Below are 24,013 nucleotides of genomic sequence, written 5' to 3' on the forward strand. Positions count from 1 at the left end.
GGAGATGACATACAGGTATATACTATATACAGGAGATGACATACAGGTGTATACTATATATAAGGGAGATGACAAACATGTATATACTGAGGTGAAAATGAGAGGTGTGAGGTGAAAATGAAAAGGTGTGAGTGCAAAATGAGAGGACAGGGAAAATAGTGGAGTGATCAGAAAATGACAGATGTGAGGTCAAAATGACAAGTGTTGGGGGAATGAGAGGAGTGAGGGAGAAAATGAGAGATGTGAGGGGGGAAATGAAAGATGTGATTGGGAAAATGAGAGGCGTGATGGGAAAATAAGAGAAGTGACTAACCACAGATATTTACTATGCCCAGGCAACGCCGGGCTCTTCAGCTAGTGCTACATATAGGCGATGATCAGATTGCCTGTATGTAGTAGCAGAAATGCTCAATTGCTATGAGCGCTGGACACCATCTATTTTGAATACATAGCAAAGTGTCTTCAAAATAGATGTATAAAAAAAAAAAAAAAATAAAGCAGTAAGATAGAGTACAGAGAGAGAAGGAATGGTGGGTAATTTTTAATCAAACAATATTAGAAAAGTGATTAGATTATTACTAATCATGAGCGAATATACTCGTTACTCGAGATTTCTCGAGCATGCTCGGGGGTCCTCAGTGTTTTTTTTTAGTGCTCGGAGATTGAGTTTTTCTTGCCGCAGCTGAATGATTTACATCTGTTAGCCAGCATAAGTACATGTGGGGGTTGCCTGGTTGCTCGGGAATCCCCACATGTACTTATGCTGGCTATCAGATGTAAATCATTCAGCTGCGGCAAGAAAAACTAAATCTCTGAGCACTAAAAAATACTCGGAGGACCCCCGAGCGTGCTCTGGAAATCTCGAGTAACGAGTATATTCGCTCATCACTAATTATTACATAAAAAAGATACACATTTAAAATTAAATTAAACTTTTGTTCCGAACCACCCTTTAACTTACTTATTAAACATTTATATAGGACAATTTTAAACACCTTTCAAAGTCCAACAACACTATGGTCTGTAATTAGGATATGTATCATCGTCAGATTGCCATTTATAATATATATATATATTATATAATATATTATTATACTAATATATTCCTATTCTACACCTTTGTATATTTTTCTGATAAATTTGTCACCTGCTTTTTTTCTCCTCTTCCTGAAAAGTGAAACATTGACATTTGCACAGTTCTGTACATACAATACTTTATCTATTTTGTATGTGAATTATATGTGCATATGTACTGTAAGTGTGTATTTGTAGCTATTCATCATGCAGCTTTGTGCCAGTACAGTATATTTAGGTGACTGTATTCAATAAGTTAACGTAATGATATTTTTTTAAAATTTTAGTTACAAAACTTGATTGTGCCCAACAATGTTCTGAACGGTGCAGGGGAACAGCGCCTAGTGACTGCTGTCACAGCCAGTGTGCTTCTGGTTGCAGAGGTCCTAAAGAAACAGACTGCCTGGTAATACAAAGAGCAACTACACCTATATTTTGTGCACATAGAACTCAAGTTTTATTGTTATAAAATCCTTGTGTAACACTTTTTCTCTAGGCTTGCCGCCGGTTTCGTGATGGTGACACGTGCAAAGAAAACTGTCCTACAGTGAATGTATACAATCCCAATACTTATCTGATGGAACGCAACCCTTTTGGGAAATACAGTTTTGGTGCCTCATGCGTAACAAAGTGTCCACGTAAGTAGAACTACTACCATTCTTGGATCGCCATTAAACATACTACAGTAGTAATACCGATACCATTCATTACATAGTGAAGAGCGAACGTGCAGGGATAAGGTGTTATCCGAGCGTTCTCGTGTGATATCTAAGTGTCTTCGGCGTGATTGAAAACTATGTTTAAGTCCCTGCTGCTGCATTTCTCACAGCTGTTTGACAGCAGCAACGCATGCATGGTTTGCCTGTTTGTTAGGTAACCCCTGCATGTGTTCCTGCTGTCTAACAGCCACGAGACATGCAGCCGGGGGGACTCAAACATATTTTTCGAGCATGCCGAAGACACTCGGTTGGCACACGAGAACGCTCAGATAACGCCTTATCCAAGCACATTTGCTCATCACCGTTCATTAACCTTGTGTCCAATTTTGTGGAGCACTAACATTACTTATTGTCATTACTGATCTGCTTTGGTTGATCTCTTTCATTGCCATTGAAGGTTTAAGGCCCTTGGGTTTCACCTTACAGGCATTAATACTTGTCATCTATGGTCAACCTGTACCGCACATCTGTCCCAGTCCCCTCCCTTTGTCAATATCAGTATTGGGTTCAATCTTATTTCCTGTTTAGCAGTTTATACAATGTCATTTGGATAAAAGGGGGTAAGGAAATTTCTGTTGTGTAGCCCAAGTATAGAAAATATAATTACTGTATATGCATTTATATTCAGTATTTGTCAGTCACAAATCCATGTTTTTTATGTTTTTATTTTATTTAGCCTTATTTGTTTTTTAATACATTTTATGAAAAATGTGCAGTTTTAATGAAATTTGAATTTTTATGATATAGATAATTACATAGTGACAGACCATGGGGCTTGTGTTCGGACTTGTGATCAATTTTCATATGAGACAGAGGAACATGGTGTCCGCATCTGTAAACCATGTAATGGACCATGTACACAGGGTAAATATCCAAATTGTTGAAATAACATTGTTAATATGAAAAAAAGTGTATTTTATTCTTATTAAACCAGTGGAATATTCATATTTTTTAAAACTGTTTGATCAGCTCATTGTTTCCTTGGTTTCTTCATTTCAAATATAGGTGATACATGTTCACATTATACAAGGAAAACACTTCTAATTGTGAATCCAGTATTTTTCCTTTATAAAAATTCTTAAATTTGACTTGTCTGATGTATTTGCTATAGACATGATTGAACCTTTTCAAATCTGAAATCGCCTGGTTTGACAAATGTTTTCCAAAAATTAGATTTTCAGCAAATTTATTTGCCAACAAATTGCAGGCACTTTAATTCTGCTGAAATGATTGTAGTTAACAGTGTGAGGTTTCCTAGCAGTGTATGCTGCTTTTATTGTGTTTAAACCCCCTTCACGGCATATGACGTAAATGTACGTCATATGTCATGAAGGGGTTAAACACAATAAAAAAGCTGACTCTCTGGCTTTGATGCGGGCCCACAAGCCAAGCCTGCATCTTTCCCAGCAGATTATGGCTCATTTAATCAGCCATCATGTGCCTTTAACAGCCATAGCCAAATACCAGGAAGTTTAAAACACAAAGCAGCTTTATTTAAAGCATGACAAACCCAACAGAGACAAAAACTGCAGCATCAAAAGCACTATAAAAACACGTTTTTATAAATAAAAGTGCAAATTACCTAATTTAAATAGGTGCAAGAAATTACAGTTACCAAAAGCTTATCATGGGAATGTAGCCTAATTGACCAGAACCGCTGCAGTTGGGTGTTCCATTAAAGTCTAAAAAGTTTTGAAGAACTGTTTAATCATTAAAGCAGGTCACCAGATTTTACACAGCAATCTCTATGCATTATAAAACGAATTAGTTATACTTAATTGAGCTGGTGTTTTTACATCCATATATGAATGGCTGTATAGTCAATCTTCGCCTACACAGCCTGACTGACAGCTCTTCAGTAGTGTTGGGCAAACCCGTGGATTTTCGGGTCCTGACGAATATCTAAAAAAAGTTTGATTCAAGCACCAGTATGGTACCCAAAATCCAGATCCCATTCAGATAAATGGGGGGCCCGAACATCCTTTTTTTGCCATGCTGTCATCTGCATGACAAGTGCGGCAAGCACAGACTCTGATTGGCGGAATCTCATGGTGCTCCCGGTGATCTCACTGAGGTCACAGCAGTTTATCGTCCCGGCTCACAGAGAAGTGCCAATGGACATGCAGCCTCAGAGACCTGCGGTAACCTAGATGACGTCACCGCTGGTCACTGAAAGTAAGTACATCAACCTCATCAGGTCTGAGAAATGTATTAATTAATATATGCAGTTTGTACTATGAAATCTAGTGACAGATCCACTTTAAGGTAATCAAAACTGATGTTCCACTAAATACTATGTTTTTTTGTTTTCAGATAAAATTTGTGAGGGTATTGGCTTTGGGGCTCTAGAACACACGTTATCAATAAATGCGACAAACATTGATTCTTTTGAAAACTGTACAAAAGTTACTGGAAGTATCAACATCTTGCAATTTGCAGAAACTGGGTAAGTGCAATACCAGTTTGTACGATTAATGGAATACGTTTTTATGTTTGGGGTTGTATTTTGAAGTTTCTGATTATATTCTGTTCTTTTGAAAACTACCTCAATTGCTCAAATTGTATGCAGTTAGTTTACTTTAAGTGAATTTTCTTCTACCAACTCTACTGTACATAAAATAATGATTGTACAGAGTAGTGCGATCCCATATCTGTTTCTGATGCCAACACCTATCATCTGACTCAGCCGTACTTTACACTCCTGCACTAACCAAATCTAAACCAATCTTTTAGGGATCGTTATACCAATACACCAAGAATGGATTCGGCTAAACTGAATAATCTAAGAACCATCCGAGAAATATCAGGTAGGTCATTAGGATACATAATAAGTCACCATTTAAAGCGCATTCAGGGCTCCTGTTCTATAAATTCTTCATGGCTTTCAAGATCTAAGCACCTTTTTGTCCATCGCATTCGTAGGATTGAGTTTCTTATTAACAGGTTCTATTTGTAAGCAGATTTTTGGGGAAAATTAATTGTATATATTTTGTTTACCAATTAACATGGAAAATGTAATTGAAAATGTACTATCATAATAACTACTTCCCTCTTGTTACAGGGTATTTGATGATTCAATGGTGGCCGAAAAATTTCACTGATCTGGGTATTTTCGAAAATCTTGAAATAATCAGAGGCAGGACAAAGCAATAGTAAGTATATTTAGGTTCAATATAATCATTTTTTTTTAATTTGATCATTTACAATTGATGAAAAAAAGAGACAAACGCACATAGGTTGATACAGTATTGGGTAGAGGAAGTTAGGGGAAGGTGAGGGGGGGTGCTCCCATGACCAGGTTGTGCATGTCACAATCCCATTCTATGCTAGTAGAGTATACAGCTGCTCTAGTCACACCCGTGGAAAGAAGGAAATCTTCATCGTCAAGACAATAATGGATCATGCAATCTGTATTCTAATGTTAAGGAGGCTGTTAGCTTCTCCTGAAAGTGCAAACCATTCACCGTTGGTCATTTTTGGGTAAAACAGACACCAAATATGTGTCTTCCCAACATGTCACTTGCAAGAATGTATAAGATTTCCTATGGAAACCTGACAATTTCTGTCTTTTATATTCTAGTGGAAGATATTCACTCGGTATAACAAACCTATCCATATCAGCACTGGGATTACGATCTCTCACAGAAGTGAGTGATGGCGACATCATAATTAAAAGTAATAAAAAAGTCTGCTATCTTGACACAATGAACTGGACAAGTATATTCAGAACAAAGAAACAACAGAACAGACTCTTGGATAATAAAAAGGATGAAGACTGTGGTAAGTAAGCTTCTAAAACCGCCAGTACTAGCCATTATAAAAAGATGGTAATGCCCTGACCCAATGTACACCACTATGCAGGAAAGCACTACTGTGCTGCTCATTAGTGAAGGCAAAACTGTCCTAAAGAAAGAGTTCTAGCTTTTCAGATGCCTGAGGCCAGAATTGAAAGCACCCATCCACCCCCTGTATAAAACATCCAAAAAGTAGATTTTTTTTTCTGATTACATGCTGCTCAAGTCTCCAGACTTCTGCACCCAATTACAGGCTCTCATCTGGTGGCGACTGACCTCAGGAGGTGACAACCGGTGTATTTAATTAATTTCATTTTTGGAAAACCGAAGCCACAGGGTAAAATTTAATTTACCACAGGCAAACCCTTTAAATTAACCTTAAAATTTCCTATAACCAGTTGACATGAAGGCCTGATATTACTTCTGTACACGCAGGTGACTTCTATAAGGGCTAATATACCTGTCTTTCAGCAGAACTATATTTGTAGGTTCCTGCCAGGTACCATAACCAGCGACAAGAGTGGTCCGGTGCCGCCCTCGGCCTGTTTTTATAGGTCATTGACAGGTCTCTTACTATGGGAGCATTTCATTGAAAAATATACCTGGCTGTAGCCATGCATTGCGTGACTGGTTTCCTTTTAAAGAGGTGGTCTTTTGTATACACTTTAATAGCTGTGATTGAATATGTTACATTTTTCATATTTTGCAGTTGCCGAGGGGAAGATTTGTGATCCTTTGTGTTCAGATGGTTGTTGGGGATCTGGACCCTCGCAGTGTTTTTCCTGTCTAGCATTTAAACGTGGAAAAGAATGTGTAGCATCCTGCAATGTTCTTAAAGGGTAAATCTCCATCTCCATTGCTTATTGATGGCTATCCCTTTATCTCAATGTATTTTGAGTGCAGAACCTTGGTAAAATCGACTTACAAAAATGCAAGGCTGGCGTTAGGGGAAAGGAGGCTGGTCACTTGCCCAGTGGGGCCCCCTGCTGTGATCTCAGTTGCTTTCTGCACGCAGCGCAAACTGAGCACCACCAGTGTGTGGACGGACTAATAATGATGAGCTTCATTATTACTGACTGCTAGAGGGAGTGAGCGACATGAGGGTTGGGACTTTTGATCATCCAATGTCCGCTGAGCCTCCTCTGCTGATGTATTGTTACCACTCACCACCAAGCAGCAGAAATAGTATAGAGCCGGTGTGAATCTGACATAGAACATAAAAGGGTTGTTCACTATTAGGACCATTCCTTCTCAATCTGAATGTTTGCTCCCGTTAAAATAAAAAAACCTCAGGCTGGAGTCACACTTAACGTATAAAAAAATCGGTGCGATTTTGACGGCTGAGAATAGCACAAATGTTCCCGAACAGTGATCCGTATGTAATCCGTTTGCAATGTGAGAATGTGATTTCCACACATCTAGTAACAGTGTGACATCTGTATGGCATCCGCATGCAATGCGATTTTAACATGAGCTTTTACATACAGTAGTTCTCTCTATGTAAAAGCTCATGTTAAAAACGCATTGTAAAACACAACTGTAAACATCGTTTTAATACCAAATAATCTTCAAAATATATATATACTAGTTGGCCCGTGCGAAATTTTCGCACATTGGTAGTCAGGGGCACAGGCAATTTCAGGAAAATCAAGCTGGTCAAATGTTAATGTATTTAATGAGATGATGAACACAGAGAGGTATTTATATATGTAGATTGGTAATACAATAAATTGGTTTGATAAGTAGAGGCTAAAAAAATGTCTTGAGGTGGTGCCACCTGCAGGTTATTGTTTTTTTCTGCAGGTTTCTGAAAATGAATGTTTAAACTGTATTTATTGATCAAATTGTGAATGTGTGATTTGTCTGTGTCTTGCTGAAAGGGGCAAGTTTACCTTTCAAATTGTGTATTAAAAAGCAGTGCATGTTTACAAATGTGTTTGCATATGTGACTCACCTGCAGTGAAGTGTGCAATCCTCCAATGTGCCTGAAATCGGCTGGACAAGGAGTTCGTCAAGCTGGAAAGCACCCCAAAGCAAATGTTAGGATTTGTTTGTGATGTCTGTAAGCAGCTTTGTGGTAGTGTGCTTTGGGGTAGTGTGGTGCCACCTGCAGGTCATTTTTCCTTACTGCAGGTTTATCAAAATTAAGGTTTATATTGTGATCACATCGTGGATGTGTGGTTTGTTTGGCTATTTTCTTGCTGAAGGGGGCAAGTTTACCTTTCAAATGGTGTATCATTTGTGTGTGTGGGTGCAGTAGGAACGGAGATACAAAGTAATCACCGAAAAAGAGTGTTTAGAAATAATATAGGATAGAGAAAGAGAGAGAGAGATTAAAAGCCGGCAAATGATCTGCCCAGGGGTGGATTAAGGGTAGCCAGGGCCCCGGGCTGTTCACACACTGTGGGCCCCCCCGGTCATGTGACGGGGGTCATGTGAGGGGGGTCATGTGACGGGGGTCATGTGACGGGGGTCATGTGACGGGGGTCACGTGACAGGGGTCATGATATACCCGAACCAGATTATTCCAGAAAAAGGGCCGGGCCCTACTCTACTGTAACCTAGGAAATATTTGTTAAAATCTGCAATACAATTTAGGTATATCTTGACCAATAATATCACATACAAGGAACAAATACCACCGCACCATGACCAGACCACAAATTACAACCACAGTGATCGAATAATAGCACATACAAGGGACAAATACCACCGCACCATTTCCAGACCACATATTACCATACCTCCCAACTTTTGAAGTTGGGAAAGAGGGACAAAGTTTGCGGCGCGCGTTGTGCGCCGCAGCAAATTTTAGGACACACCTCTGACCACACCCATTCACTAGTCACACCCATATCCATGTCTCAACCACACCCATTTAGCACTGCTGATCACACTGTTCATAAAGAATAATTATAAAAAAAAAATATGGTCACACAGTGCTCGATACTGTATAATGGCCACACAGTGCTCCATACTGTATAACGACCCCACATGACCACATGATGCTCAATACTGTATAATGGCCACACATGATGTTCAATACTGTATAATGACCCCACATGATGCTCAATACTGTATAATGGCCACACATGATGCTCCATACTGTATAATGGCCACACATGATGCTCCATACTGTATAATGGCCCCACATGATGCTCAATACTGTATAATGACCCCACGTGATGCTCAATACTGTATAATGGCCCCACATGATGCTCAATACTGTATAATGACCCCACATGATGCTCAATACTGTATAATGGCCACATATGATGCTCAATACTGTATAATGACCCCACATGATGCTCAATACTGTATAATGGCCCCACATGATGCTCAATACTGTATAATGACCCCACATGATGCTCAATACTGTATAATGGCCACACATGATGCTCCATACTGTATAATGGCCACACATGATGCTCCATACTGTATAATGGCCACACATGATGCTCCATACTGTATAATGACCGCACATGATGCTCTATACTGTATAATGGCCACACATGATGCTCCATACTTTATAATGACCGCACATGAGGCTCCATACTGTATAATGGCCACACATGATGCTCCATACTGTATAATAGCCGCACATGATGCTCCATACTGTATAATGACCGCACATGATGCTCTATACTGTATAATGGCCACACATGATGCTCCATACTTTATAATGACCGCACATGAGGCTCCATACTGTATAATGGCCACACATGATGCTCCATACTGTATAATGGCCACACATGATGCTCCATACTGTATAATGACCGCACATGATGCTCTATACTGTATAATGGCCACACATGATGCTCCATACTGTATAATGACCGCACATGATGCTCCATACTGTATAATGGCCACACATGATGCTCCATACTGTATAATGACCGCACATGATGTTCCATACTGTATAATAGCCGCACATGATGCTCCATACTGTATAATGACCGCACATGAGGCTCCATACTTTATAATGACCGCACATGAGGCTCCATACTGTATAATGACCGCACATGATGTTCCATACTGTATAATAGCCGCACATGATGCTCCATACTGTATAATGACTGCACATCATGCTCCATACTGTATAATGACCGCACATGATGCTCCATACTGTATAATGACCGCACATGATGCTCCATACTGTATAATGACTACACATGATGCTCCATAGTGTATAATGACCGCACATGATGCTCCATACTGTATAATGACCGCACATGATGCTCCATACTGTATAATGGCCACGCATGATTCTCCATACTGTATAATGACCGCACATGATGCTCAATAATACTGTATAATGACCGCACATGATGCTCCATACTGTATAATGGCCACACATGATGCTCTTTACTGTATATTGGCCGCACATGATAATGGCCACACATAGCTACTCCTACACACGCGGCTGCGCTCCGTAAACTTTGCATACACGGCTCCGCTCCGTACACACGGCTCCACTCCATACATCTCATACACACACGGCTCCGCTCCGTACACATTCAGCTCCGCTCCATACACGGCTCTGCTCCATACACCTCATACACACACGGCTCTGCTCCATACACCTCATACACGGCTCTGCTCCATACACCTCACACACACACGGCTCCGCTCCATACATCTCGTACACACGGCACTACTCCGTACACCTCATACACACACCGCTCCGCTCCATACACATTGCACACACTGCTCCGCATACCTTGCACACACACAGCTCCGCTGCGTACACCTCATACACATACGGCTCCTCTCCATACATCTCGTACACACACGGCACTACTCCGTACACCTCATACACACGTGGCTGTGCTCCGTACACCTCATACACACGTGGCTGTGCTCCGTACACCTCATACACACGCGGCTGTGCTCCGTACACCTCGTACACACGCGGCAGTGCTCAGTACACCTCGTACACACGGCTCCGCTCCGTACACCTCGTACACACGCGGCTGTGCTCCGTACACCTCGTACACATGGCTCCGTACACCTCTTACACACGACTCCGCTCCGTACACCTTGTACACATGCGGCTGTGCTCCGTACACCTTGTACACACAACTCCGCTCCGTACACCTTGTACACATGCGGCTGTGCTCCGTACACCTCGTACATACGCGGCTGTGCTCCATACACCTCATACACACGACTCCACTCCGTACACCTTTCACATGCTGCTCCGCTCCGTACACCTCGTACACACGCGGCTGTGCTCCGTACACCTCGTACACACGCGGCTGTGCTCCGTACACCTCGTACACACGACTCCACTCCGTACACCTTTCACATACTGCTCCGCTCCGTACACCTCATACACACGCGGCTGTGCTCCGTACACCTCGTACACACGCGGCAGTGCTCCGTACACCTCGTACACACGGCTCTGCTCCGTACACCTCGTACACACGCGGCTGTGCTCCGTACACCTTGTACACATGGCTCCGTACACCTCTTACACACGACTCCGCTCCGTACACCTCGTACGCACGCGGCTGCGCTCCGTACACCTCGTACACACGCGGCTGTGCTCCGTACACCTCGTACACACGCGGCTGTGCTCCGTACACCTTGTACACACGACTCTGCTCCGTACACCTCATACACACGCTGCTCTGCTCCGTACACCTCGTACACACGCGGCTGCGCTCCGTACACCTCATGCACACGGCTCCGTACACATCGTACACACACGACTCCGCTCCATAGACCTTTCACACGCTGCTCTGATCCATACACCTCGTACACACACGGCTCTGCTACATCCACCCTGTAAACACCTCCTGACCTCACACATACGCTGCCTTACCCTCCTCCGGCGCCATGGCAACCAGCAAAGTCCTGTACACGGAGGTCCTCCTCCCGATCATGTGACCCCTGACTCCTCCCATCCTGTGACCTCATCACAGGTTCTGTGCACAGAGCAGCCATTATGTGGTGTGCTGCTGTGCAGGCCTGGTGCAGGGACTCGGAGCTCTCAGCTGATCGGCTGATACACGCACCTCCCAACCAATGCAGGCCCCCTCTCTCTGCCCACCGGGTCCGGGGGCACACAAATGCCGGCGGGCATTCAGACAATTAGTGGAGGGTCAATCTGTGCGGTAGCCCAGGGCCCCCCCCAGACCACTGGGACCTGGGCTACCGCCCATATTGACCCTCTGATAATCCGCCCCTGGATCTGCCGCCTAGAGTATAGATTAGGTCAGGTTAGAATAGAATTAGAAATATACACATAGAACAGGTGTGTATCTACTATATAATTGTCTAAGGGTCACTTCCGTCTGTTTGTCTGTCCTTCTGTCACGGATATTCATTGGTCACGGCCTCTGTCTGTCATGGAAATCCAAGTCGCTGATTGGTCGCGGCAAAACAGCCACGACCAATCAGCGACAGGCACAGTCGAAAATGGCAGCTCCTTCCTCCCCGCAGTCAGTGCCTGGCGCCCGCATACTCCCCTCCGGTCAGTGCTCACACAGGGTTAATGGCAGCGTTGACCACGGTGTAACGCACTCGGTTAACGCTGCTATTAACCCTGTGTGAACAGCTTTTTACTATTTATGCTGCCTATGCAGCATGAATAGTAAAAAGATCTAATGTTAAAAATAATTAAAAAAAAAATAAAAATACGTGACGCCCCAGTGACCGCTCCATGCATTGCGGTCTCGTGAGATGATGACATGCAGACACGAGGAGCGTCAATAACCGCTTCGATCCGGGGGGCCACCGGAGGGTGAGTATATAACTATTTTTTCTCTTAATTCTTTTTTTTTTTAACAGGGATATGGTGCCCACATTGCTATAGACTGCGTGGGCTGTGCAATATACTACAAGGACTGTGCAATATACTACGTGGGCTGTGCAATATACAACGTGGCCTGCGCAATATACAATGTGGGCTGTGTAATATACAATATGGGCTGCTCAATATACTACGTGGGCTGCGCAATATACTACGTGGGCTGTGCAATATACAACGTGGGCTGCTCCATATACTACGTGGGCTGCTCAATATACTACGTGGGCTGCGCAATATACAACGTGGGCTGCGCAATATACAACGTGGGCTGCGCAATATACAACGTGGGCTGCGCAGTACACAACATGGGCTGCTCAATATACAACGTGGGCTGCGCAATATACTACGTGGGCTGCGCAATATACAACGTGGGCTGCACAATATACAACGTGGGCTGCGCAATATACAACATGGGCTGCGTAATATACTACATGGGCTGCGCAATATACAACGTGGGCTGTGCAATATACTACATGGGCTGCGTAATATACTACATGGGCTGCGCAATATACAACGTGGGCTGGCAATATACAACATGGGCTGGGCAATATACTACGTGGGCTGGGCAATATACTACATGGGCTGCGCAATATACTACGTGGGCTGCGCAATATACTACGTGGGCTGCGCAATATACAACGTGGGCTGCACAATATACTACGTGGGCTGGGCAATATACTACTTGGGCTGCGCAATATAATTGTGTAATTGTGATCGTGAACCCCAATGGGGCAGTTATGATGATGTCTGTAAAGCGCTGTAACATTAATGGTGCTGTAAGCAACATCAACAACAAAAATACATTAATTAAAACAAAAACTAGCTTTTTAAACATGCTGAGAAAAAAAGGAAACATAAAATGCTGCATCATGGAGTAATGGATTATTATTCAGGAGGGTAATTTTAGTGGGTGCAGGGTTTGCAGTCACAATCAGGTCCCTGGTTTTGGGAAGAAGGGTAAAAAGGGTGAGAGGGGGGTAAAATCCCCCTTTTCCTAACATCAGAAGACTAATGCTTTTAAAAACTGTGATAATTGGGAACGATGTTGGAAATTTAGCATTGGGTTAACGAGCATCAAGTTATGTCACTGCTAACATATAAATAGTATGATCACCAGGTAACCTGCCCCCTCTGTGGAAGGTGTGTCATGTAATCCTTGGCTGTATTGTTTTCACTAACGCATTTGTTCCGTGAGATACCACAGCTAATCTAACGGAAGCATTTTCCATTCTGTATTTAGTTTTTCCAATTTAATAACGCACTATACCGACCAACAGAAAATCCTTTCCGAACACTTTCTAATTAGAACACTAATTTAGCTCATCTTCTTGACGACTTGCGTAATAACTGGATGAAGTTTCAGAAACACACAGAAAGTCATAATGAAATTGAACGCACAACTCTTGATTGCATTAAAACTGCCTTTAATCTTCTTCTTCGCAAGACCTTTAGCTTTCCTGGAAAACAAGATCTCCATGTCATCGCAAGATTTCTTAAATGCATAAAGTATAATTGGACAGCAGGGTTTGTGCGTCGTAGCAGCTTACAATTGCTAATCCCTTCTAGTTTTCCTGCATCTCACGGTTACCCATCCTATGAAAACATAACCAGCACCTTTCTATGCAAACAAATAAAAGGTTTACTATCAGTTGCAATGCGGCCACTGTAAATTCCAATAAGATTTTCATAGAGAATCATTGTTGTCATTTTATTAAGCAATTTTTCGTAATTTTGCGTAAATTCACCCATATCAGTCTTAGGTCGGGTATATTCTCTCATGCGAGACAATCAGCTCAGTTATGGTAATGACACTCGGCACAGACTCAGATCAGTGTCATTTTACTGTGTTCTCTCGCGTGAGTGAATCGTATCACAGGTGCGGAGAAGAAGGAGAACTTACCTTCTCCATTGTATCTGTCCACGTAAATCAGACTGCACTCAGATGACATCTAACTCCAGTACGGTATTTACCACTCACCCATATAATTGTATGGGTGCGCGTGCTCCAATTTACTGAGTCACTTGCAGCATGCACTGCCCAATAACATTCGGCCGAGTGCTATCCAATAAAACATCGGATAACACTCGTCCAATTAATACACTTGAGTGAGCGAGCCCAAACTCTATGGGGAAAAGACTTATTCTATTTTTTTTCCTACAGCAAAAAGCATGAAAAAAATTACAAATGCCAGAATAGCAGTATCAAAATAAATGGGGACTTAAAAAAAAAAAAACAAATCGAATAATCTCATCTCGCATACAAGAGCTCATGCAGAAGTCTGTGGATCTCGGTCATATCTTGAATCGCAATGCACGGACTGGCCATGGGTCTCCGCAGTGTAGTGTGAAAGCCACATAGAAATACATGAAGCTCTCATGCTCCAGTCGGGCGTATCGCAGCTAGTACATACATTAGCAGTCCGTGCTCGGACCGATATTCATGGACGTCTGCATGAACCCTAATAGGAGAGCCTGCTTTCCTCCCTCTCCAGGTATACTTGATCTTTAGATCCCCATCCAGACATCTATTGGAGGAGTTGTTTGGTCTTAAGCTTAAAATCTGTAGCCACTCTTTGAGATTGCAGACTTGTGAATCACACGGTGCGCGCTGTGAGGATTCTCCGATACCGGCGTCGGGAGCATTCCAACTAGACTGTGGGCGGCCTCACTCATTACACTTGCATTGACTGAGGCTGTGCACATCGGCACGTGACCACATGAATGCAAATCATATACTTGTTGTCACTCACCCTCCGCCAGTGCAATAAAATCTTCACAGCGCACAGTGTGCATGGTTCGATGAGAAGATTCACAAGTCTGCAGTCACATAAAGTAACTGCAGACCTGTAACCCAAGGCCAGACGACCCCTTTACTTCACCCTCTGAATCTTATATTCTGACTTATAGATTAGAGATGAGCAAATTCATTAGTAACAAAATAGAATTGTTATATGTTTCTAGAAATTTCTGGAATTTGATATGCATAAATCGATCAAAATGAAAAAAAATTCAACAGGCCTAGATTATTTAAGGAGTTAAAATAAAAAATTACCCTCATACTCCCCTGTCCTAAGCCCTCACCTGACCTCCACTGCACAGACCTCCCTCACCCTCCACACAGGTCTTTGTTACTTCCACTATCACGTTGCGGCATAAGCAGTCTGGTGAGGGCCTCAGACAACTGAGTAGAATATTTTTTATTTTGAAACCCCTTCCCTCCCCTCCATACATTATGCTTTAGGGTCTGGAGAAACCCGAGAACATAATAAACGTCTTTTCAGGGGACTTTCGGAACACTTTCAATTAAGACCAAAGCGAACCTGCCAGACGATTCAAGCAAATCTGCCTGAAACTAATTTCTGGAGACTCGTACCTCTTGTAGGCTTTATCAAACTCCTTGTACATGGAGATATTCTCCAATATTCCCTTTACATATGAAGTCTGATAACCCATGCTATGATTTTCCTGGTCAGTTTCATGCTAAAATCCACCATATTGAGCACAGGCCTTCTATATCATTGGGGTTATTTATTCATTTAGGGTTAGTCCACTATTGGGCAATCCCTTCTTAAGGGTGCCTGCAGACCAGCATATGTAAAGGTGCCTGTCGCCCCCCCAAATATTATACTTTTTTTTAAACGATCTGATGCTACATTTGTAGCGGTCCCATGATACACGAGAAATGTTGCATAGAAGCAATTTGGAAATCAGACTGAAAGTGCACTGGCGCCTTGTAAATGCGCTAAGACCACTTCTCGGCAGGGCATTGCCACACTTTCAGCCTTTATGCTAGATTTCTCATGACTGTCACATCAGAGGGATACAAAAAATATATGATTTTTTTGTGTGGGTGGAACAAGCAGCTATACAGCCATACCACTAGTACCCTATGTAATAGGGACCAAACCGCTGCATGACCAGCTCTCTCCTCACCTACTGTATCCTCACCCATCTCTTGTAGATTGTGAGCCCTCGCGGGCAGGGTCCTCTCTCTTCCTGTTCTAGTTGTGACTTGTATTGTTCAAGATTATTGTACTTGTTTTATTATGTATACCCCTCCTCACATGTAAAGCGCCATGGAATAAATGGCGCTATAATAATAAATAATAATAATAATAATAGAATACATGAGAAATTTCATGGACTTAGGACTAACATTCAACAAGGTTTTGTTCACACTTTATTTTGGTGCATTTAAAAAAGAAGTGAAAAAACTGTACCAAAACTTTTTTTTTTTAAATCCTAAATATAATTCTACCAAAACACACTACAGTTTGATACGATAATACTAAAATATTTGCTCTCTCCATATGACACGAAAACTAAACATAACTTTTCCATTTTCTCTTTGTAGTGAGCCAAGAGAATTCATTGAAAATGGTGAAATCTGTACTTCATGCCACCCACAGTGCCTGAAGATGAACCACACTGCTACCTGCAACGGACCAGTGAGTATCTTCTCTGTTAGTCTGAAATAGATCTATTGTTTGCTGCCACAAGGTACTTAAAGGGGTTGTCCAGTAGCGAGAGGTGAAAAAAAAAAAGTATACTCAGGGGCATACATACGGTAGAAATCAGAGAGCCACATAGCAACAGTCCGCATTTGTTCCTGCCCTTCCCCCCCAAAAAAAAATTGAATTATTTACAGATAAAGCAGGGCTAGGACACAGGCATAGTTACAGCGGAGCGTTCCTCCCAACTTTTAAACACAAAGAGACATGTATTGCAGCATGTAGGGTTCTCACCCACTATGATACCCCTTTAATAGCCTGCATACAGTACGATGTCCCCCGAAAATGCCCCACACAGTATGATACTCCATGTTGTATTCTGCCACAGAATTTACACCCAGGATACCTCTCACATGAACAGTATGATGACCGCACAGCAAACCCTTACAGTATGATGCCCCTCACATTTACCCTACCCCCTCATAATATAATGCCTGCACACTGACCTTCCTAGTATATGATGCTTCTACACTGACCCCCACAGGATGATGAGTGGACAGTGACCCTCTCACAGTATGATGTCCCCCACACTGACCCCCACAGGATGATGCCTGCACAGTGACCCTCTTACAGTATGATGCCCCCACACTGACCCCCAACACAGTATAATGCCCCCATACTGACCACCCGCACAGTATAATGCCCCCACACTGACACCCTCCACAGTATAATGCCTGCACACTGACCTCCCCAGTATATGATGTCCCCACACTGACACCCGCCACAGTATAATGCCTGCACACTGACCTCCCCAGTGTATGATGCCCCCACACTGATACCCGTCACAGTATAATGCCTGCACACTGACCTCCCCAGTGTATCATGCTCCCACACTGATACCCGCCACAGTATAATGCCTGCACACTGACCTCCCCAGTGTATGATGTCCCCACACTGACACCCGCCACAGTATAATGCCTGCACACTGACCTCCCCAGTGTATGATGCCCCCACACTGACACCCGCCACAGTATAATACCTGCACACTGACCTCCCCAGTGTATCATGCTCCCACACTGATACCCGCCACAGTATAATGACTGCACAATGATCCCCTAATAGTGTCATGCTCCAAACTGAGCACCCACAAGATGATGCCTGCACAGGGACCCTCCCACAGTATGATGCTCCCACATTGACCCCCCATAATAATTCCTGTATACACAGTGAGATGCTCCCTGACCCCTCAGTCCTCCACTACCCACACACATAGTATGATGGCCCTCGTAGTGCCCCATAGTTCCCTCCCATAGTAAGATACCACCACATTTCGCCCCACACATTATGATGCCCACATAACCCGCTCCCGCACAGCATAATACTCAGCAGCCCTACAGTATTGTGTTTCCTACAGCCCACCAAACTGTACGATGTATCACTTTTTTATGTTTCCCCACCATATGCCCTTTAATAAGGGGTTAGTACTTTTGAATACAGAACAGATTTAAAACAATGCCGAGCCCCAGGTTATGTGGGCATTTTCTTGAGTTCTCTGTTGGTTGTATTCCTTTCCTTTGGAAACAGTGCCCCTCATTTCATGGGCTGTGTCTGGTATTGCAGTTCAGACTCTTTTACTTGAACAGGACCGAGCAGCAAATCTAGGCACAGATTATGGATGAGAGTGGCGCTGTTTCTGGAAGAAAGGCATTTTCTTTATAATCTAAAAAGGAATTTAGGTAAAGCCAAAGAACTGCACGTTTCATCTAGTTTTGACGCTTGTGCTGGTAACCACCACATTCGATCATATTGTATGGTTTGTGCTTTGGTGACTTGATTGTAAGTACAGTATATATATATATATATTTTCCCAATGTGAGATAATGAATTAGGCATACAAAAAACAGAGTGACATTTTCTGGGAAGTTAAACTTCCTGTCTTGCGGAGTGGGATTGAAGGAAAATGACGGATAACTGTTTCTGATTACCTTTTTATTTTCTTTGCAAATATTATTTCACATCTGGCCTGAATAGGGCCGAGCTGCAGTTGACTTGGTGGAGGGTACAATAATACAGTATTTATGTAGGCACCAGAGCTCCACCATGGCCACGCGGCACATTCTAGGCTGTGGGACTTTCCTGAGCTTTATCATCTCACATCATCATCAGTGTTCATCTAAATGAATTACTCTAAAACAAAGTGTGGTTTAGATTTTGGGAAAAGATGAAAAGATGGATGAGATATCTCTAGACTTTCTCATCATAAAGCAAATATGATTCTGCTAATTCAAGCCACATTAACAATGTGGTTCCCAGCATTTCATCCATAGATAAGATGTAGTGTTGGAGCTATAGAGTAAATGACAGAGTTGCTGCTGACTGGTAATTATTGTAGGAACTTCTAACCATGTTCCAGTAAAGGGAATCTGTCTGTCTGTTTTGCTCCCCCGTCTGAGAGCAGCATGATATAGGGTCAGGACACTGATTCCAGTTATATGACACTTACTGGGCTGCCTGCTGTCATTTTGAGAGCTTGCAGTTCTCTGCATGCTGAGCTCTGTATAACCCCGCCCACACCACTGATTGGCAGCTTTCTACTGTACACAGAAAGCTACCAATCAGTGATGGGGGCGTGGCTGGACTACCTGGAAGCAGGTTTACTGGTCCTCTAATTGATAATCTCCTGCTGATAAAACAGTGATTTTATCAAAACTCGAGCAAGCAGCCCAGTAAGTGACACATCAGTGGAATCAAGGTCTCTGTGTCTACATTCTGATGTTCTCAGATTATGTGGCAAAAACCTAGGGACACATTCCCTTTAAAGAGAATCTGTCACCTGATTTCACAATAGAAACCGTATAAATAATTCAGTAAATCCCCTGGATCTGTTGATTCTGGTGTACTTAGTTTAAAAATCCATGTCAAAACGGCTGTATAATAACAGTTTAAAAGGAACCTGTCATGTCCCAAATGCCTCTATAATTGAAAGCGGAGGCTTCTAGTAGGAGTTATGTTCATTTTCTCCCAGTAGACGCACTTTGTTAGGCAGCCGGGCAGCATTGTAATGCAAGTAACCACAAATTAACTTTATAACTGTAGGTTAATTGTGTTTAGTGACATGACAAATTCCCTTTAGCTCACTTTTCCCCATTTCGCCTGATTGACAGCACCTCAGCGTCTCTCTTCCCTACTGCTGGGATCTCACCCTGCTCAGTATAAGCTGCAGCTGTCCATCAGGCTTTATGGGAGTAGACTGAATACTCTTGGACTCATGAGCTCTCAGACTGCTGAGATCTGAATTGCTTATCAGGGATTAAACAGCCATTGTGAGATGGATTTTGAAAGTGAGTACACCTAACTCATCAGGTCTAAGATGTGTTTAATAATGTGTGCAGTTTGAATTACAAAACTTTAACAGGAGACCCTGATATTTTTTTATATTTCCAACATGATAAACTGTAGTTTTCTCCAATTTTTTAACTCTTTCATTAGTTTTTTTTAGTATAGCCAGGGTTTTGTAGATCTTGTAATACAGCTTGCTCATCATGTAACCTTGGTTAACCACCATTTTCTGAACACATTCATGAATCTGACGTCTGTATGCTGCTGAACCTTCTTCTATCTCATACTGGAGACAGTTACCAATTGCTTTTTGTGTTTTTTTTTCTGGGAAGTTGATAAGACAGCAGTGCGCCTCAATGGGAAGTATTAAATCAGAGCAGGAACTGGATAGCATTACATATTGCCTCAAATACAGCCCAGCGCTGAGCCTGAACGTAGGCTGAAGACTAACATCTGGACAAATAAGAGTCACCAGATGTTTAAGGCATTATCTGTATGGCAGAGTGTCAGGCCACGGTCAGCGCTATTAACCACTTCAGGCTTTGACTTAGCATTATTTTATGATAGGATTTAGAACTTGCTATTTTTCTACTAATAAAAAAACATATTCCACAAATAATAACAGTAAAAGAGAGTAAATAAAAAGATGTTAATTTCTCTTAAACTGTACCCATCATTAGGAAATAAATATCAGAGCCATTCAAAGTTGAAAATAGCCTAAACATAGTCCGATGTGAATATTGCAAAGAGCTCTGTAATAAATTAGAATAAAAACAGGTAAAAACGTGTTTTCAGCATCATTACAGGGAAGCTATAAATAAAGGCATCTATTGTTTTTCTCCCATAGAACATTATAGCATATGTCATCATTCAGGCCCCCCATATACGTTAGGGTAACGTCAGTCAAGCCTATCATGTATATGGGAGACCCCAACTCTCCCCAATAAATGATGTTGGGGAGATAAGTATCTGACATGTCCGATTTCAGACTGCCAATCCTTTGGTTCTCGGCGCGATAAGCCGCTATCAGGGCAGTCAGCCAAACCATCTTTCAGCCACAGATACCTAAAGTATATGTGAGAGTTTGTTTACCAGCGTGTGTCCAACTCCAATCTCTAGCACGAGCAAAACCTCTCTAGCAAAAGCTTACAAATATGCTTTACCAATGGATATGTTTTAAAGGGAATCTGTCACCAGGTTTTTGCTACCACATCTGAGAAGAGAATACTGTAGGGGCAGAGATCCTGATTCCAGCTATGTATCACATACTGGGCTGCTTGCTGTTATTTTGATAAAATCACTGTTTTCTCTGCTGTAGATCTAGCAGTTTTTTGAATGCTGAGCACTGTATAACCCCCGCCCACACCACTCATTAGCAGCTTTTTTTGCCCATGTACAGTGTACACATAAAGCTGCCAATCAGTGGTGGAGGCGGGGTTCTACAGAGCTCTTGAATATGCTTGACCACCTGTCAGCAGGTTTACTAGTCCTCTAGTGATAATCTCCTGGTGATAAAACAGAGATTTTTATAAAAAGTACACTAAGCAGGCCAGTATGTGACACATCACTGGAATCGGGGTCTCTGACTCTATATTTTGTTGCTCTCAGATTAGGTGGCAAAAACCTGGTGACAGATTCCCTTTAAGCAGCAGCCATGGTTACACTGCCAGATCTCCACATTCTTGCGACGCCACCTATAACGCTACCAGAACTTCTCCTTCATTTCTCAAATGAAGCAAGTTTACTTCCGGTCTTTAGTATAGAAGAGAGATGGGGTCCTGGGCGTTTTGGGGAGAGTTGGTTGTTAAGAGTAGTCAGCAATATTTGAGCTTTTTTATCTTATCCTGTTTTTTTTTTTTTTTTAGGATGCAAATAATTGTGAAAAATGTGAAAATTACAAGGATGGAGAAAACTGTGTGAAAAGTTGCGTGCCTGCCTATTATGGTGACAGTAATAACCTAGTTCCCAAATATGCAGATAAAACTGGAGTTTGTCAGTACTGCAGCTTAGAATGCAAGACGGGGTAAGTCACTCTACCATCTACAGGCTTCATGCACATTGACCATTAACATTATTACTGCGCCAAAGAACAAATAAAGCCACTTTCTAAAATAATATTTCTTATTCGTTTTGTGTCTGCAGATCTATATGTCTCCATGGTAGCAGACTACAAACAATCAGATACTACAGTCGTGCCCTCGTTAAAGGGGTTGTCTAGTCTAAAACTACAAGTCCGCAGTCACTCCATGTAAATGAAGGCTTGTGAATCCTGACATTGCACGCAGCGCACGCAGTGAGAGTTCTCTAGTGCTGGCACCGGAGGTGCAATGTGAATTGCATACAGGCAGTCACATGCCGACTAGACTGTAGCTCAATGCAAGTGTATTGCGCAGATACAGTCTAGTTGGAATATAGTTGGAAGTGTGCAAAGGTTACATGACCTCTCGCTGCCGGCACTGGAGAATCCTCACAGAGAGTGTCTCTAGACTTGTAGTTTTAGGGCACGTTTACACATTCAGTATTTGGTCAGTATTTTACCTCAGTATGTGTAAGCCAAAACCAGGAGACGAACAATCTGAGGTAAAGTATAATAGAAACACATCGCCACTTCTGTATTTAGCACCCACTCCTGGTTTGGCTTACAAATACTGATGTGAAATACTGACCAAATACTGAATGGCTACGGTCACACGTTCAGTATTTGGTCAGTATTTTACCTCAGTATTTGTAAGCCAAAACCAGGAGAGGAACAATCTGAGGTAAAGTATAATAGAAACTCGTCACCACTTCTGTATTTATCACCCACTCCTGGTTTTGGTTTAAAAACACTAATGGACTATGTTCACATGTTGCGTTTTTGCAGCATTTTTTATGCAAATTTTCAGCTGTGTTTTACAGTACTAGCAAACTCTGAGATTTCAGAAATGTCATGCACACAGATTGTTTTTTTTTTGTCCTCAGTATTTTGTGCAATTTGTTTTTTTTTTGCCAAATGCAGCATGTCACTTCTTTCAGCAATTTTTCAGCGTTTTTCACTCGTTGAAAGCAATGGAGTGTGCAAAAACACTGCAAAGTTTTTGCTGCATTTTTTTGTGCTAAAACATGATGAAATAGATTCAGATTTTGTTATGTGCACTAAACTTTATCAGGATGCACAAGAGACAAATGTACCATGACAAAAACACAGTAAAATCGGAGCAAACCTGCTTTTTTGAAGCAAGTTTCTTACTGCCAAGAGAACAGGTTTTGCCTGCGGAAAAAAAACGCATCAAAAGTGCAACCTGTGAACATAGCCATAGTGTGACCGTAGCCTTAGACTGGACGACTCCTTTGCTAGAACATTACACAAACCAGGTGGCTGAGGGGTTGTTTGTATTCGACAAAGGAGCTGCAGACACAAAATAGTAGGGGAATTTTCGAATAAAAAATATTGGTTGTAAAGCTGCACCACCCCTTAAATGTAAAGGAGTCATTTCATCTCATGAAGTGATGGCACAGTGCTAGGAAACGACGTCACCTTTTGATAGCAGGGTCCCAACATCTGGGACTGCACTGATCGTGGGAACAAGGAAGCTGCAGCAATAATTTAGTTGTGCGCCTTTCTAAGAGGGTAGTGGCGCTCCTAGCCACCCTGCTCGAAAACAGGCAATCCCTACACGTGTTGTGACTGTCGATCAGCCATGAGATATGCAGTAGCGGGACTCGGACTTATTATTCGAGCACGCTGAAGTCTATCGGTTAGCACCCAAGCATTCTTGGATCACGCCCTCTCACTAGTGCCTACTGTAGTTCTACAATGTACATGGCTTCCCCTGGCATCTG

General features: G+C 42.4%; 1 protein-coding gene across 1 annotated transcript in view; it reads left to right on the forward strand.

Annotated features, from left to right (window-relative positions):
• The window catches only part of EGFR (epidermal growth factor receptor), a 250,897-nt gene that overhangs the window by 176,263 nt on the left and 50,621 nt on the right, over positions 1-24,013 (forward strand). The window contains exons 6-15 of the mRNA XM_069730173.1: positions 1,362-1,480; positions 1,571-1,712; positions 2,541-2,657; positions 4,107-4,239; positions 4,527-4,600; positions 4,855-4,945; positions 5,374-5,573; positions 6,297-6,426; positions 16,756-16,849; positions 22,057-22,214. Coding sequence (XP_069586274.1) covers positions 1,362-1,480; positions 1,571-1,712; positions 2,541-2,657; positions 4,107-4,239; positions 4,527-4,600; positions 4,855-4,945; positions 5,374-5,573; positions 6,297-6,426; positions 16,756-16,849; positions 22,057-22,214 — 1,258 coding nt within the window. The remainder of the gene's footprint in view (positions 1-1,361; positions 1,481-1,570; positions 1,713-2,540; positions 2,658-4,106; positions 4,240-4,526; positions 4,601-4,854; positions 4,946-5,373; positions 5,574-6,296; positions 6,427-16,755; positions 16,850-22,056; positions 22,215-24,013) is intronic.

This window comes from Ranitomeya imitator, chromosome 6 (assembly GCF_032444005.1).
Source record: "Ranitomeya imitator isolate aRanImi1 chromosome 6, aRanImi1.pri, whole genome shotgun sequence".
NCBI lineage: Eukaryota > Metazoa > Chordata > Amphibia > Anura > Dendrobatidae > Ranitomeya > Ranitomeya imitator.